At 56.4% G+C, this 13,910-nt stretch overlaps 1 protein-coding gene across 1 annotated transcript; it reads left to right on the top strand.

The window, feature by feature from the left end:
• Positions 1-6,162: 6,162 nt before the first annotated feature.
• MON1A (MON1 homolog A, secretory trafficking associated) lies at positions 6,163-13,248 on the top strand. Its single transcript, XM_070391290.1, has 6 exons — positions 6,163-6,245; positions 9,017-9,156; positions 10,225-10,710; positions 11,282-12,047; positions 12,744-12,891; positions 12,982-13,248. The coding sequence occupies exons 2-6, from the start codon at positions 9,030-9,032 to the stop codon at positions 13,120-13,122; spliced, it is 1,668 nt and encodes a 555-aa protein (XP_070247391.1). The 5' UTR covers positions 6,163-6,245; positions 9,017-9,029; the 3' UTR covers positions 13,123-13,248.
• The last annotated feature ends 662 nt before the right edge of the window (positions 13,249-13,910 follow it).

The raw sequence follows: 13,910 nt of genomic DNA, 5'->3' as shown, positions 1-13,910 counted from the left end.
TCGAGGCTGCCTTCTTCTTTTTTTTTAAATATATTTTATTGATTTTTTACAGAGAGGAAGGGAAAGGGATAGAGAGTTAGAAACATCGATCAACATGAATACCTAGTAAATTCAAAAAAAGAACAAATACAAAACATACCTTCTTGTGTTTTGTCATATGCTACAGCAGCAAAAACTGAATTTGAAATAATACATATTTAAATCAGGTTCCTTTTTAATAGATTTCAGAATAACAGAATAGAAAAATAAACTGAAAATGTGACATCTACAATCAAACCATAGATTTCCTCTAAAGAATTGCCCTGGCCAGCTTGGCTTGGTTGGTTGGACATCGTCCCATGCACCAAAAGGTTGCCGGTTCCATTTCCCATCTGGGAAAAAAAAAAAAAAAAAGAAAAGAAAGAAACATCGATCAAATCAAGGTACATGCCCTTGACCAGAACCGAACCTGAGACCCTTGAGTCCGCAGGCCAATGCTCTACCCACTGAGCCAAACCGGTCAGGGCAAGGCTGCCTTCTTGTGAAGGGAAAGAAAGGGAGCCAGAGGCTGAGGATAGAGAGTCAGAGAAGCAGTGGTCACACGGGTTCGTCCCTCTAGGCATCCCCCGCTGTGTGAGCTACATTTAAGGTTCAGGAGGAAGCCCTGCCTGCCTCTGAAGGAGAGTCAGCCCAGCTGCCACAGGGCCTGGCTAGTTCTCAGCAATAAACTGGCTCAGAGTGACTTGCGCGAGGTCACAGAGAAGCTGGAAGCTGCCTGCACATCAGCGTTCTGGCGGGACGCGGGGCATCGCAGTTTTAGCGAATGCTCTTGCAGTGGCCGGCTCCAGGCTGCCAGGTGGATTGTCTGCACCTGAAATGCTTGCTGATTCCAGCCACCTGGTGTCCCTGTCAGTGGATCCTTAGAGAAAGAAATCTGATTTTATAGCCTAAATTCAACTTCAGGGGATGAAAAGTCTGCTGCAAGAAAAACCTATAAAGCATTCTCAAATAAAGCAAGCCTCATCTAGAGAAAGGAGGTGGTTGGGGTAAGCAGTCTTTAAAGTTTGCCCTACCTGGTTTGGCTCAGTGGATAGAGCGTCGGCCTGGGGACTGAAAGGTCCCAGGTTCGATTCCGGTCAAGGGCATGTACCTTGGTTGCGGGCACATCCCCAGTAGGAGGTGTGCAGGAGGCAGCTGATTGATGTTTCTCTCTCGTCGATGTTTCTAACTCTCTATCCCTCTCCCTTCCTCTCTGTAAAAAATAAAAAAAAAAAAATATATATATATATATTAAAAAAATAAAAAATAAAGTTACCTTCCCACTTTTCAGGCATCTTGTCTGCAAGTCAGTTCTTCAAGAATTGTATGAAGTACCTACCGTATGTCAAGCACTGTATCAGGTGCTGGAGATACAGGGAAAAAGCCAAAGCTTATAAAAGTTCTGCCCTAGCGGAGATGCAGATGGGGGCGGTTATTAAACAAGATACACACCCTCTGCTGAAATCAGTTTGGTTTCTGTAAGAAGGGAGATGAAAAGCTGTTGGAAGGCTCTAAATCTATAATAATAAAAGGGTAATATGCTAATTAGGCCCCGGGCTGGAGGGAAGCCGGTGCCGGCAGCCGGGGAAAGGAAGGCCTACTCTTGCACGAATTTTCATGCATTGGGCGGGCCTCTAGTAAGATAATATGACTTGCCTTCCATGCCAATAGGATCCCACTGGCTGCTGTGTGAATAGGCTGAAGGTAGGAAGGTCATAAGCAGGGCATTCGGTTAGGAGTTTTGTGATAACATAACCACAACAGGATGGTACTTGTGTGGTCACAGTGGTCATAGTAGACAACTAGGATGAGGAAAGAGAGGGCAGAATGTGGGAGGAGCAGTTTTGGTAGAAAGAGCACGAGTCAGTGGGAGTTTTCCATGCCTAGTGGCACCTGGAGTTGTCAGTTGGATACATCAGCCGGGAGTTCAGGGTAAAGGTCAGAGTTAGAGATACAAATCTGGGCGGTATCAACGAATCTAGTGCTGGTATCTAAAGCCCTGGGCTTGGATGAGAAGGCCAAGGCCATAAGGGAGGGAGTGTGTGCAGATAGATCAGAGTCCCAGCCCTGGGCCCCGAGGCACATCAGCACTAAAGAGGGTCCAGAGAAGAGGAGGAACAGCTACAAAGTACTGTGAGTACTTGGACTTTCCTTCCCAAACTGGGCCATTTTTAAGAATATATATTTTGAGTGATTTCATGGAGGAAGGGAAAGGGAGGGAGAGATAGAAACATCAATGATGAGAGAGATTCATTGATTTGCTGACTCTTGCACTCCCCCACCAGGGATTGAGCCTGCAACACAGGCATGTGCCCTGACCAGGAATTGAACCATTGAACTGTGACCTCTGGTTCAAGGTCAACTCTCAACCACTAAGCTACACCAGCTGGGCCAAACTGGGTCATTATCGATGCATTGTTCCTTATCAGATAGTACTTTATCTTCTAAAGAGGTAAACCATATTAAGGAACTAATTATTCTTGCCTATGTTCAATGTCCTTGGGAAATAATAATTGCTACCCTTCATCACACTACATGCCTGGCATTGTGCTAGCATTTTGCTATCTCATCTTATCTTCACAGTAGGCCGACCGGCGTGGCTCAGAGGTTGAGCGTCCACTTATGAACCAGGAGGTCATGGTTCGATTCCTGATCAGGGCACGTGCCAGGGTTGCCGGCTCAATCCCCAGTAGGGGGCGTGCAGGAGGCAGCCGATCAATGATTCTCTCTCATCATTGATGTTTTTGTCCCTCTCTCCCTCTCCCTTCCTCTCTGAAATCAATAAAAATATATTTTAACAAATAAATAATCTTCACAATAACCTTATGATAGACCCTTTTCCAGTTAAGGAAACCAAAGCCCAGAAAGACGAAGTCATTTGCCCACAGCAGGAAAGTAGAGGGTGTGGGGGTAAACCCAGGTCTGTACTCGTCCAAGGCTCATGCTACTGAGTACTTTGCCCTTTTCATTAAGGTACTTACTGAGGGTTTTCAGAAGAAGCATCTGGAATTTTTTTTAATTACATGGGCCCATAGTATCTGTAAGGTTGTATTTACTGCCTAAGATCAAGAAGTATGAGCAATTTAAAAGGGCTGATTCAAAGCAGTGTCCTACTTGGAATAGGGAGTACAGGGTCCAGCAGATAGGTGGGCTCTTTCAGCACCGACGTCTTTCTCAGAGAGAAAGACATCATTGCCTCAGTCTCCTTCGGGGTCATGGCTCAAATATTAAAATGAGAGGCCGTAAGCAGGAGAGAGAGATGAGGGAAGGCCACAGTGAGGTTTCCCAGCAGAGCAAGGAAACCAGCTGCCTGCCGGGAGCTGCGAAGCAATGAAGACAGGAAGGATCCTGTGCGGAAGGTCCAGGGAAGGACGGGCTGTCACTATTAGCTCCGAATACCCCGCCTTAGCTGTCTTGCGTGTGTGTGAGTGGAAAACTGCTGAAGACACTCAAAGACTCATGAAAGGGTCTGTCCTGTCACATAAGCAAGAGAGCGACAGGGCTGGGGACAGACTGCAGTCAGGGCACATCATCACAGCCGCAACCTCGGGTTCTGAACCGTCCATGCAAGCGATGGAAGAAAAGAAACATGGGGAAGAACAAGAGGTTTGTGGAGATGACATGCTGGCTCCGTGAAAACCCTGGGCCTACACATCAGCGAGCAAAGGTTTCGAGGAACCCCAAACCTGGAGGGCCACAGAAGGCACAGGGGAGCCTGCAGGGTTGTTGGCGGCAAAGCCCAAAGTTTGCAGCAGCACCATACAAGGCAGCACAGCCATCATGGGATTGAAATATATATTTTTGTTCCAAAAGACCAGGATTTGTTTCTTTTATATTTTAAAATATATTTTTATATTTTTAAAATATATTTTATTGATTTTTTACAGAGAGGAAGGGAGAGGCATAGAGAGTTAGAAACACCGATGAGAGAGAAACATTGATCAGCTGCCTCCTGCACACCTCCTACTTGGGGATGTGCCCGCAATCAAGGTACATGCCCTTGACCGGAATCGAACCTTGGACCCTTCAGTCCTCAGGCCGACGCTCTATCCAGTGAGCCAAACCAGTTAGGGCAAAATATATTTTTATTGATTTCAGAGAGGAAGGGAGAGAGAGATAGAAACATCAATGATGAAAGAGAATCATTGATTAGCTGCCTCCTGTATGCCCCCCACTGGGGATCTAGCGTGATACCTGGGCATGTGCCGAGACCAGGAATCAAACCGGGACCTCCTGGCTCATAGTCGGTGCTCAACCACTGAGCCACACCAGTTGGGTCAGGATTTATTACTTGGTAATCCTATCAGCAAACAAGTAAAGGAAGGGGTTGTCCCAATATTTAAATATAATTCAATAAGTGGGTTAAATGAAGTTTTTTTTATTATTGATTGGTTTTTAGAGACAGAAACATTGATTTGTTGCTCCACTTATTTATGCACTCTGGTTGATTCATTTTTTTTTATTGTTTAAAGTATTACATATGTCTCCTATACTCTGGTTTCTCTTCAGATCCTATAAATCTTTCGCTTTTTACATATGTCTCCTTTTTGCGGATTAACCCCCACCCCCGCCACTCCCACTCCCCAGGACAAGCCCCCACCGCCCCAGTGTTCATGTCCTTTGATTGATCTCTTGAGTTATGTGCAAGGGTCTAAGATCCCTGTGCAAAGCCATCTCGGTAAAAGGCCACAGCTTCGTCATCGCCATGTGATCACAGGCCAGTGTGTGGAGGGAGGTTACCGAGTGGCAGCCCTCTGGGACCACAAGAGGAGCGCAGGGCAGAGCACTGCACTGGGACCTTGAACAGCGAGCGGAATCGAAGGAGTGCTTTCAGACTCTCCCTGCACCCAGAACTGTCGGGCCAGTGGACTACCAGGCTGTAAAGTGATTTAATTGCTTCGGAGAACACATGAGCAGTATTGTTGTCAATCCCTAATTTTACATCTTTCAACTGTTCTCCAAAAATAAAGTTGTTTGGGGAAGCTTAATGTCTTCCTGTTTTTATTGCTTTGCATCTAGGAAAGTACAAATTCTGTAGCAGTTCCTGGCCCTGGCAAATCACCTGGGAAGCGTTTAAAAAGATACTCTCCCAGGAGACCTATCCCAATCCAATTAGATCAGATTCTCTAGGGGTGGGGTCCAGGCATTAGTGTTTTGTTTTTTAATTATTATTTATTGACTTGAGAGAGAGGAACATCGGTTCGTTGTTCTGCTTATGTATGCATTCATTGTTTGATTCCTGTATGCGCCCTGACCAGGGGTTGAACCGGCAACCTGCCCGGAGGGGGTAGAGAGGAAATCCTGCGATGCTCTGGCCAACGAGCCCTCAGGGTCTGGCGTTCGTGTTTTGTTTCTGTTTTAAGCTCCCCAGGCCACTCTTTGTGGAGCCTCATAGTATAGTTTAAAACGTGGCTAAAAGGATGTTTTTCTTAGCAACAACTGATGTGCTTATATCCTTTACAACCCGCCAAAGACATTTATAACGCTCTCCACGCTCCAGGTCCTCCCACAGGCAGAGAAGAGACCAAGGCCAACGTGTCTCTCTCCCTGGACATAAGGCTCTAGCTGCGTAGGGCGGAGGCCAGGGGGTCTGGGTCTCTGGTCCACTCGGGACTGGGACTCGGAGGAAGTGGGGGGCCGGGGGGTCTGGGTCTCTGGTCCACTCGGGACTGGGACTCGGAGGAAGTGGGGGGCCGGAGGGGTCTGGGTCTCTGGTCCACTCGGGACTGGGACTTGGAGGAAGCGGGGGGCCGGGGGGTCTGGGTCTCTGGTCCACTCGGGATTGGGACTCGGAGGAAGCGGGCGCGGGGAGCGGACAGGACGCAGGAGAAGGCGGGCGGGCGGGGTGAGACAGCCCCACCCAGATCTCGCCCGGCCGGGGCCCTGCTGGCCCGGATGCCCCGCCCCCCGGCACCGCTGGCGGCCGCGCTCTGCGGACTACATTTCCCATCGTGCAGCCCGAGACGGGCAGGGTCGGGCCAAGAGGCTGGAGCCGGGCCTCCGCGGGGAGAGGCGGGCGAGGGCCGGCTTCCTGGGCCGGCGGCCGGGCGACGGGCGGTGGGCGGGGGCGGTGGTCCGCGCTGTGGCCATGTCGGTGTCCACAGGGTGTCGTGGCCCCGCGAACCTGCGCTCTCAGTCCCGGCCCGGCCCGATCCCGGTGCCCTCCCGGGGGTCCGGCAGAGGGCAGTGACCGGCGATCTGTGCGTCCGGGGGCCCCGGAGAAACCGGTAGGTCCGACTGCCAACCCACGTGGCCTGGGGGCGCCGGGAGACTGGCGAGCTGTCATCCGTGGAGGGAGGGGCTTGGAGACGGCAGGTCAGAGAAGGGGTCCTGCCGTCTGCGCTGCCTTTTGCGGTCGGAGGACAGGTTCTCCCCGGGGTCCTTTAGCCGGTTGGTCCCCAGCTGGGGGATACAAAAGGCGAGGCCTGGAGCCCCCCGTTGGCGGGGAGGGCGAAGTCCGGGAGCGGGCAGTGGCCAGGAAGGACCCGCCCCCCAATGCACACTTGCCGCCCGCGGAGTTCTCTCCAGGATCCGCAGAGGTGACTGGGCTGAGCGGGGCAGCCCCTGAACGTGCCTTGGGCCTTGGGACTTGCCCACCGGGGTGCTCTGACTCCGGCTGTTGGGCCGCCCCTCGTCCTGGGTGAGCCCCCTTTCTGGGCTCGAGTTCGCTAGGGCTGAGCGCGCAGCCTTTGTCAGGGAGGGGAGTGGCCAGCTCCAGCCCAGCTCTCAGTCCCGAGTCAGCATCCTGCGGAAGCGCCTCCACTCAGCCTCACCTGGGCCCTGTCTGCGCCTCTCTCCCCGAGGCCACTCCCCAAAGGGTCAAGGCTGGATGGAACTCGCTCTAAGCAGGAAGAGGGAGCCAGCTGGGAGGGGCTTTGGCCAGGCTGTCTCCCCTTCAGGGCGGGCGCCTGCGGGAGGGAGGTGCCTGCTGGCCTGGCTCCTGTCACAGCTGAGCACCTTTAGGCAAAGTAGCCCGGCGGCCCGAGAAGCAGCTTGAGGGGGGCCCCAGGGAGCCCCTGGGACTGGTTCCAAGCGCCCGCTCTTGCTCAGCGCTTCAGGCTCAGCCTCGCAGGAGCCTCACTGTCCAGGTTAGGGACCCAGGGGCGGGCGGGGTGGGCTTCGCTCCCTGCCTAGTGTCCAGGGTAAGTGTCTGGAGAGCTGTTTGCTTCATCAGGGCTTCTGCCTGGGTCCCCAGATTGGCCGTGGAGATGCTGAGATGTTGCATGGTCTCAGGTGGCAGGGGAGCTGTGGTGAAGGGGGCGTCCACAAGCCCCGGCCAGCGGACCCTACCCCCACTCCATGTGGGTACTACTCAGCCAGGCTTGACTCAGACACCTGAAGCCACAAGGTGTCAGTGGGTAGTGGCCCCAGGGGCCATTGGGTAAGCTGCTGTAGACCACGTGGGTGTGTGAGCCCGAGATGCAAGGCCAAAGGGCAGGAACATGGGGCAGACCAAGGAGTTCCACTTGGGAGAGACTTCCAGGAGCAGCAGAGAGCGAATGAATGGTCTGTTCTTGCGCGTCCAGGGCCCAGGAGGAGCCAGGTAGGCTGGAGGAACGCCCAGCCCTAGTCCCATAGACTGCTCTTTGGGTCACTTCAGGCCAGAGCTCACTGGCTTCAGAAGGTCAGAAACAGGTTTTCCCAGGCCGGTTCCCTCTGGGCCTGGCTCGGGGGGAGCAAACTCTCAGAGTGTTTTCCAGGGCAGAGACCACGGGGGGATCCGTGTAAGTACAGCTGCACGTGGTCTGAATGCTAAGTAAGAACAGTCCTGATGTGCGAGTGGTGTACCGTGCCTACTCCAGATTGCATGGATGATCTCATTTAATTCTCCACAACCCGATGAGTCTGTATTATCACTGTCCCCATTTTATAGATGAGAAAACTGAGACTGATAAAAGCAAACCAGGTCAACCCAGGTCCCTCTCCAGCGACGTTCCTGACACTCGATTCCTAGCGGGGACAAGTCTCCCTGCAGGCAAGGCCCCCAGAGAACACACTGCAAGTGCCTACATATCCAAAAGAAAACTATTGCTCAACTCCGTTTTTCTAAAAATATACTTTTATTGATTTCAGAGAGGAAGGGAGAGGGAGAGATAGAAACATCAGTGATGAGAGAGAATCATTGATTGGCTGCCTCCTGCACACCCCACACTGGGGATAGAGTCCGGAACCCGGGCATGTGCCCTGACTGGGAATTGAACTGTGACCTCCTGGTTCATAGGTCGATGCTCAACCACTGAACCACCCGGCCAGGCTCAACTCCGTTTTGAATGGAGGAATGTTAGGATGTTCAGTGAAAGGTATCAGGACAGAGAATTGTTTCAATCCCCAGCCCTCATGCCTCCTTCCTGCGGTGACATGGGGCCAGGTACTTCCTCTCCCAGCCGAGTTCCTTCGTCTCTAGAGCTGGCCCGGGAGGAGCGCCCGCCTTGAGAGCAGTGACCGGGAATAGCTGACTTAATTAATCCACGGCACCTTAGCAAGCTGCCTGGGCATTCAATGCGCTTCACCTGCTGATATCAGTTTGTTAAAAAAGTTACATTTTATATACATTAAAAAAAAGACCAGAAGGAAATACACTAAAGTGTGAACAGTGGGAAATGTGTGTGGTGGGAAAATGACATCTTTTCTTTATACTTTTTTGTCCTTTCCAAGTTTTCGACAATGAATAGATACCATGAATTCCTCCTTTTATGATCAGGAAAAGAACAACAAGAGAGAGAGAGACAGACAGACAGACAGACACCACAACCTGTGCATGTGCTCTGGCCGGGAATCGAACCTGCGACCTTTCAGTGCACAGGATGTTACTCAACCACTGAGCCACATAGGTCAGGGCAACCAACTTCACTTTCCAGGGGGGAATCCTCAGAGCCCATCCCCAGAGGACTGAGTTAGCGGGTCCTGGGAGGGACACTTACTCGTTGTTAAGGAGGCCGGTGTTCCCTGCCAACAGCCACCCCCCTCCCTCTGATGATGCCTTTCGTTTGCCCCACAGGAGGTCTGAGGGGATGGCCGCTGACATGCAGAGGAAGAGAAGCAGCGAGTGCCCCCACAGCACCTTGGCTCCTGCTGATGGGCAGAGTGTGGAGAGAGCCGAGAGCCCCACCCCGGGGCTGGCCCAGGGAATGGAGCCAGGTACGGGCAGGGTGTGCAGAGCTGGCCGCTAGAGCCCGGATGCCCGCCACTCTCTCCCTCCCATGCAATCGCGTGTGTGCTCAGCTCACTGGGCGTTTGTCAGAGGCAGGGGTCCTGCAGGGGACCGAGCTCAGTCCTCTGCGAGCACATCGGCCACGCGCCTCGGGCTGTCTGCCGCCAGCTGGGCCCTCCTCCCTCCCGCATCTGCAGTGAACCTGTGGCCTCCTCGAGAGGCAGGCCTGCTCTGTACAGAACACTCGTTATTTTGTAATTTTATTTTTTATGTACGTATTGCCCATCTCGCTCTGAGCGCAGAGAAGTTGTGTCCTCAATGCCTACTACAGAGCTGAACTCATAATAGAGACCCAAAATATATCTGTTGAGTTATTCTGTCAAAAAAAAAAAATCAGAAATCAGAAGAGGAAGACTGACAAGGTCCCTGGGGGAGTCCAGGCTAGTGGCCCTTTCAGTGGCGTAGCCTCTCCCAGGGGGAGACTCACTGAGCACAGGAGGCATCCAGGGCAGGGGGCCTGGGCACACAGCAGTGAACAGCCAGCTCCGGCCTGTGGGGGGGCCCCATCACAGTTAGGGAGGGGACAGTAACCAACCGACAAGTGTCACAGGAGACACTCGGGAGGGAGGCATACAGTGCTGGGCTGGGAGTTCGGGTGAGGAGGCAACGAGCATCTTTGCTGAGCGCTGACAGAGCCAGCCCTGCGAGGGGCCCGGTGCCTTCCGGGCGGAGGGAAGAGCAGGTGCGGTAGCCCTGGGGTAGGTGGCGGTGTTGAGTGTGGCGGAGGAGCAGGTGGACAGAGGCCCTTGTGCCTGGGATGTCAGATGAGAGTGAGAGAGGCGGGCAGACAGCAGCTGCCCCCCCCACCCCCCGCCCCCGTGTGATTGGTGGAGGAGCCTGGTGGCCTGTAAGTCGCAGGCGGACAGTGAGTCGCAGAGGGAAGAGGGACTTGCTCATGGAGACAGGCAGTCATGTGAGGGCATCTGGGAGACACCTTGCTGGTGAGGGGTCTGCCAGCGGCTGCTGCTCTAAGCACTGGTGCTCTTGGCTGGCAGGTGCCGGGCAGGAGGGTGCCATGTTCGTCCACGCCCGTTCCTATGAGGACCTGACTGAGCCGGAGAATGGGGCGGCTCCTGGGGAGAGTCCCGAGGAGGGTGCCGGGGGGCCACCCCCGCTGCCTGCGGACATGCGCCAGATCAGCCAGGACTTCAGTGAGCTGAGCACCCAGCTGACAGGCGTGGCCCGGGACCTGCAGGAGGAGATGCTGCCAGGAAGCTCCGAGGACTGGGCGGAACCCCCGGGGGCCTCCGGGAGACCGGCCACAGAGTCCTCCAGGGAGGGCGCGGGAGACGGGGATGAGGAGGAGGCCGCGGAGGCCTGGCGGCTGCACCAGAAGCATGTGTTCGTGCTGAGCGAGGCGGGGAAGCCCGTGTACTCCCGCTACGGGTCCGAGGAAGCCCTGTCCAGCACCATGGGGGTCATGGTGGCCCTGGTGTCCTTCCTGGAGGCCGACAAGAACGCCATTCGCTCCATCCACGCGGGTGAGCCACCTGAGGGGGCTGGGAGGGCTCCCCTGGCCGTGGTCGGTTCCCAGCGGGTTTGGGACTCCAGGGGCCTAGAGGACCGGCTGTGCGGTGTGGCCCAGGGCAGGCCCGCCACTCACTGTCTCCAGGTGTTCATCTGATCAGCGAACAACCACCCTGACCGCCCCCTAGGGCTGTTAAGGCCAAAGGTGGCTCTGATCTGGGTTTTGCCCTTGGAGAGGGTAGGAAGCCTGGGGAGGTGACCCAAAAACCCCAGGTCTTGACCCCCCCCCCCCGCCCCCGCCCAGATCTTTTTGCCATTTAGCTCAGGAAGCATGTTTTTCTGAAGTGCTTCCCGCTTTCAGCTGGTGCTAGTCGGCGGCTCCCTCAGGGAAAGGGGGCTGTGAGCGGCTGTTTCTCTCACCATCCTGAAGCCCCTACTGTGTGCAGAGCTCAGAGGAAGGGTGGAGAGGATGTGGAAAGCGACAAGCTGCCAGGAGGCAGGGCTCTGAGGGAGTTGGGGGAGGCCAGTCCAGGAGGGCTTCCTGGAAGGGGCTGCAGCCGACATCCCCCCTCCCCTCCCCCCCAGATGGCTACAAGGTCGTGTTCGTGCGCCGGAGCCCCCTGGTGCTGGTGGCGGTGGCGCGCACGCGGCAGTCGGCGCAGGAGCTGACGCAGGAGCTGCTCTACATCTACTACCAGATCCTCAGCCTCCTCACGGGCGCGCAGCTGAGCCACATCTTCCAGCAGAAGCAGAACTACGACCTGCGGCGCCTGCTCTCGGGCTCGGAGCGCATCACCGACAACCTGCTGCAGCTCATGGCGCGGGACCCCAGCTTCCTGATGGGCGCGGCGCGCTGCCTGCCCCTGGCGGCGGCCGTGCGGGACGCGGTGAGCGCCAGCCTGCAGCAGGCCCGCGCGCGCAGCCTCGTCTTCTCCATCCTGCTCGCCCGCAACCAGCTCGTGGCGCTCGTGCGGCGCCGGGACCAGTTCCTGCACCCCATCGACCTGCACCTGCTCTTCAACCTCATCAGCTCCTCCTCGTCCTTCCGCGAGGGCGAGGCCTGGACGCCCGTGTGCCTGCCCAAGTTCAACGCGGCCGGCTTCTTCCACGCGCACATCTCCTACCTGGAGCCCGACGCCGACCTGTGCCTGCTGCTCGTGTCCACCGACCGCGAGGACTTCTTCGCCGTGTCCGACTGCCGCCGCCGCTTCCAGGAGCGCCTGCGGCGGCGCGGGGCCCACGTGGCGCTGCGGGAGGCGCTGCGCACGCCCTACTACAGCGTCGCCCAGGTGGGCATCCCCGACCTGCGCCACTTCCTCTACAAGTCCAAGAGCTCCGGACTCTTCACCAGGTGAGGGAGGCCCCGGGAGCCGGGCTGGGGAGCGGGCTGGTGGGGCCTGAGCCCCGAGGTGGCGCTGAAACTGACGACCCTCAGGGCACAGACCGCGGACCCTCTGGGAAGGACCGACACCCTGGGTCTGTTTTACTCTGATAGCCGGGCCCAGACTCCCTATTGCCCTCCCCCGCACGGGCACACACCTCTCTATTCCCCGGGCGGCCCGGAAACGCCCGATGCACTGGGAAGGAAGCCGGAACAGAAGCCTCGGGCCCCTTGTCCTGGAGGAACTCTGCCTTAGGGGTCACTGGTCCAGCCCAGGATTCGGGGCTCCTCCCCTCCTCCAGCAGAGGGGCTGAGGCCAGGCGGGCGCTGTCGCCCCTTCACCCCTTTGCGGTTCAGAGAGTTCCCAGCTCGCCTTCCCTCCACTTCAGACCTGTCCCTCCATCTTGGACACTTAAACTCCGACTGGCCTCTCTCAGGGACGGTCAGCAAAGATGCCATGAACTTGAGGGAGAACAGGCCTCTAGTCTGGGTGGGCCCAGCCGTTCCTGGGGCGTCTTCTGCGGTGGGGAGACAATGCCCTGTCCTGGGGGAGCATTCGGAGGGTAGGACACGTGGCGGCGTCGCCCTGGCCAGGAGTAGGTGTTTCTAGATCTGCAGAGCAGGCAATGACAGTGGTGCCTTTGGAACCCACTCCCCCCCCTCCAGCCCTGAAATGGAGGCCCCGTACACCAGTGAGGAGGAGCAGGAGCGGCTGCTGGGCCTCTACCAGTACCTGCACAGCCGAGCCCACAACGCGTCCCGCCCCCTCAAGACCATCTACTACACAGGCCCCAACGAGAACCTCCTGGCCTGGGTAAGGCAGCCGGGCCGGCCGGGCTTCGGGGTCCTGGCAGGGACCGCAGGGCGTGTCTAACCCGATGATCACCCTGTGCCCCTCCTTCAGGTGACAGGTGCCTTTGAGCTCTACATGTGCTACAGCCCCCTGGGCACCAAGGCGTCTGCCGTGGACGCCATCCATAAGCTGATGCGCTGGATCCGCAAGGAAGAAGACCGCCTCTTTATCCTGACGCCCCTCACCTACTGATGAGGATCCTGAGCCCGCGGGGCCGTGGGAGCACGGGAGCCATGGGAACTCCAGGCGGGGCTGGCCCTCTCTTGCCCAGGCAGCAGGCAGGGACTGTGGGTGCGTGCATTAAAGTGCTTTGGGGAAGACACGTGTCGGGCCTGGTCATTGGCTCCTTTGCTCACTCACTCTCGCTCACAGACACCGGGTCCTCCGCCCTAGCCCCTGCCCTCCTTCCCTCCCTCCTTCGACCAGCACCAGGCTGCACGAGCTCAGAGTTGGACCCTGGGCTTGAGCTGTTTGCATTCCGCCGAAGTCCCACCACACATAAAGGTTTCTCTAGCATCGCCCTGGCTTTGCCCCCGCCAGCCCTTCCCCCACACTCAGTCCGAGTCCCCTGTGCCTCCCCTCCTCCTGAGTGGGCCCCCAAGGACCACCTACCCACCTGGAAGCCCTGGCTGGGGCTCTGCGCCATGGGCTGCTGTTGCTGGGCAGAGGCAGGGCTGAATAAGATGGGGACGGTCAGCCCTGGCACAGCCGGGAGCCCCAGGACGCTGAGCAGGGAAGGCCCAGCCTCAGCCACTCTCCTGAGACCTCTCTGGGCAGAGCTCAGGGCCCAGTGCAGGAGCCCCTCCCTGCTGCCCAGGGGCCTCTCCTTGTTCTGCCACAACGTGACCACCTCACTGTTGGGGAGTGGAAGACAGGAAGTGTTTATCAGAGAACAGCGTCCACTGTATATGTCTTCAGACCAGCATGAGTCACGCTCACCAGTCTGAGAGCTGCGCCAAAATATCTGCACGGAAAGCAAG

This window comes from Myotis yumanensis, unplaced genomic scaffold, assembly GCF_028538775.1.
Source record: "Myotis yumanensis isolate MYYU_CA2020_CCGP unplaced genomic scaffold, mMyoYum1.0.hap1 SCAF_14, whole genome shotgun sequence".
Lineage (NCBI taxonomy): Eukaryota > Metazoa > Chordata > Mammalia > Chiroptera > Vespertilionidae > Myotis > Myotis yumanensis.
The sequence above is the reverse complement of the archived record's forward strand: the minus strand, read 5'-3'. Positions and strand labels throughout refer to the sequence as shown.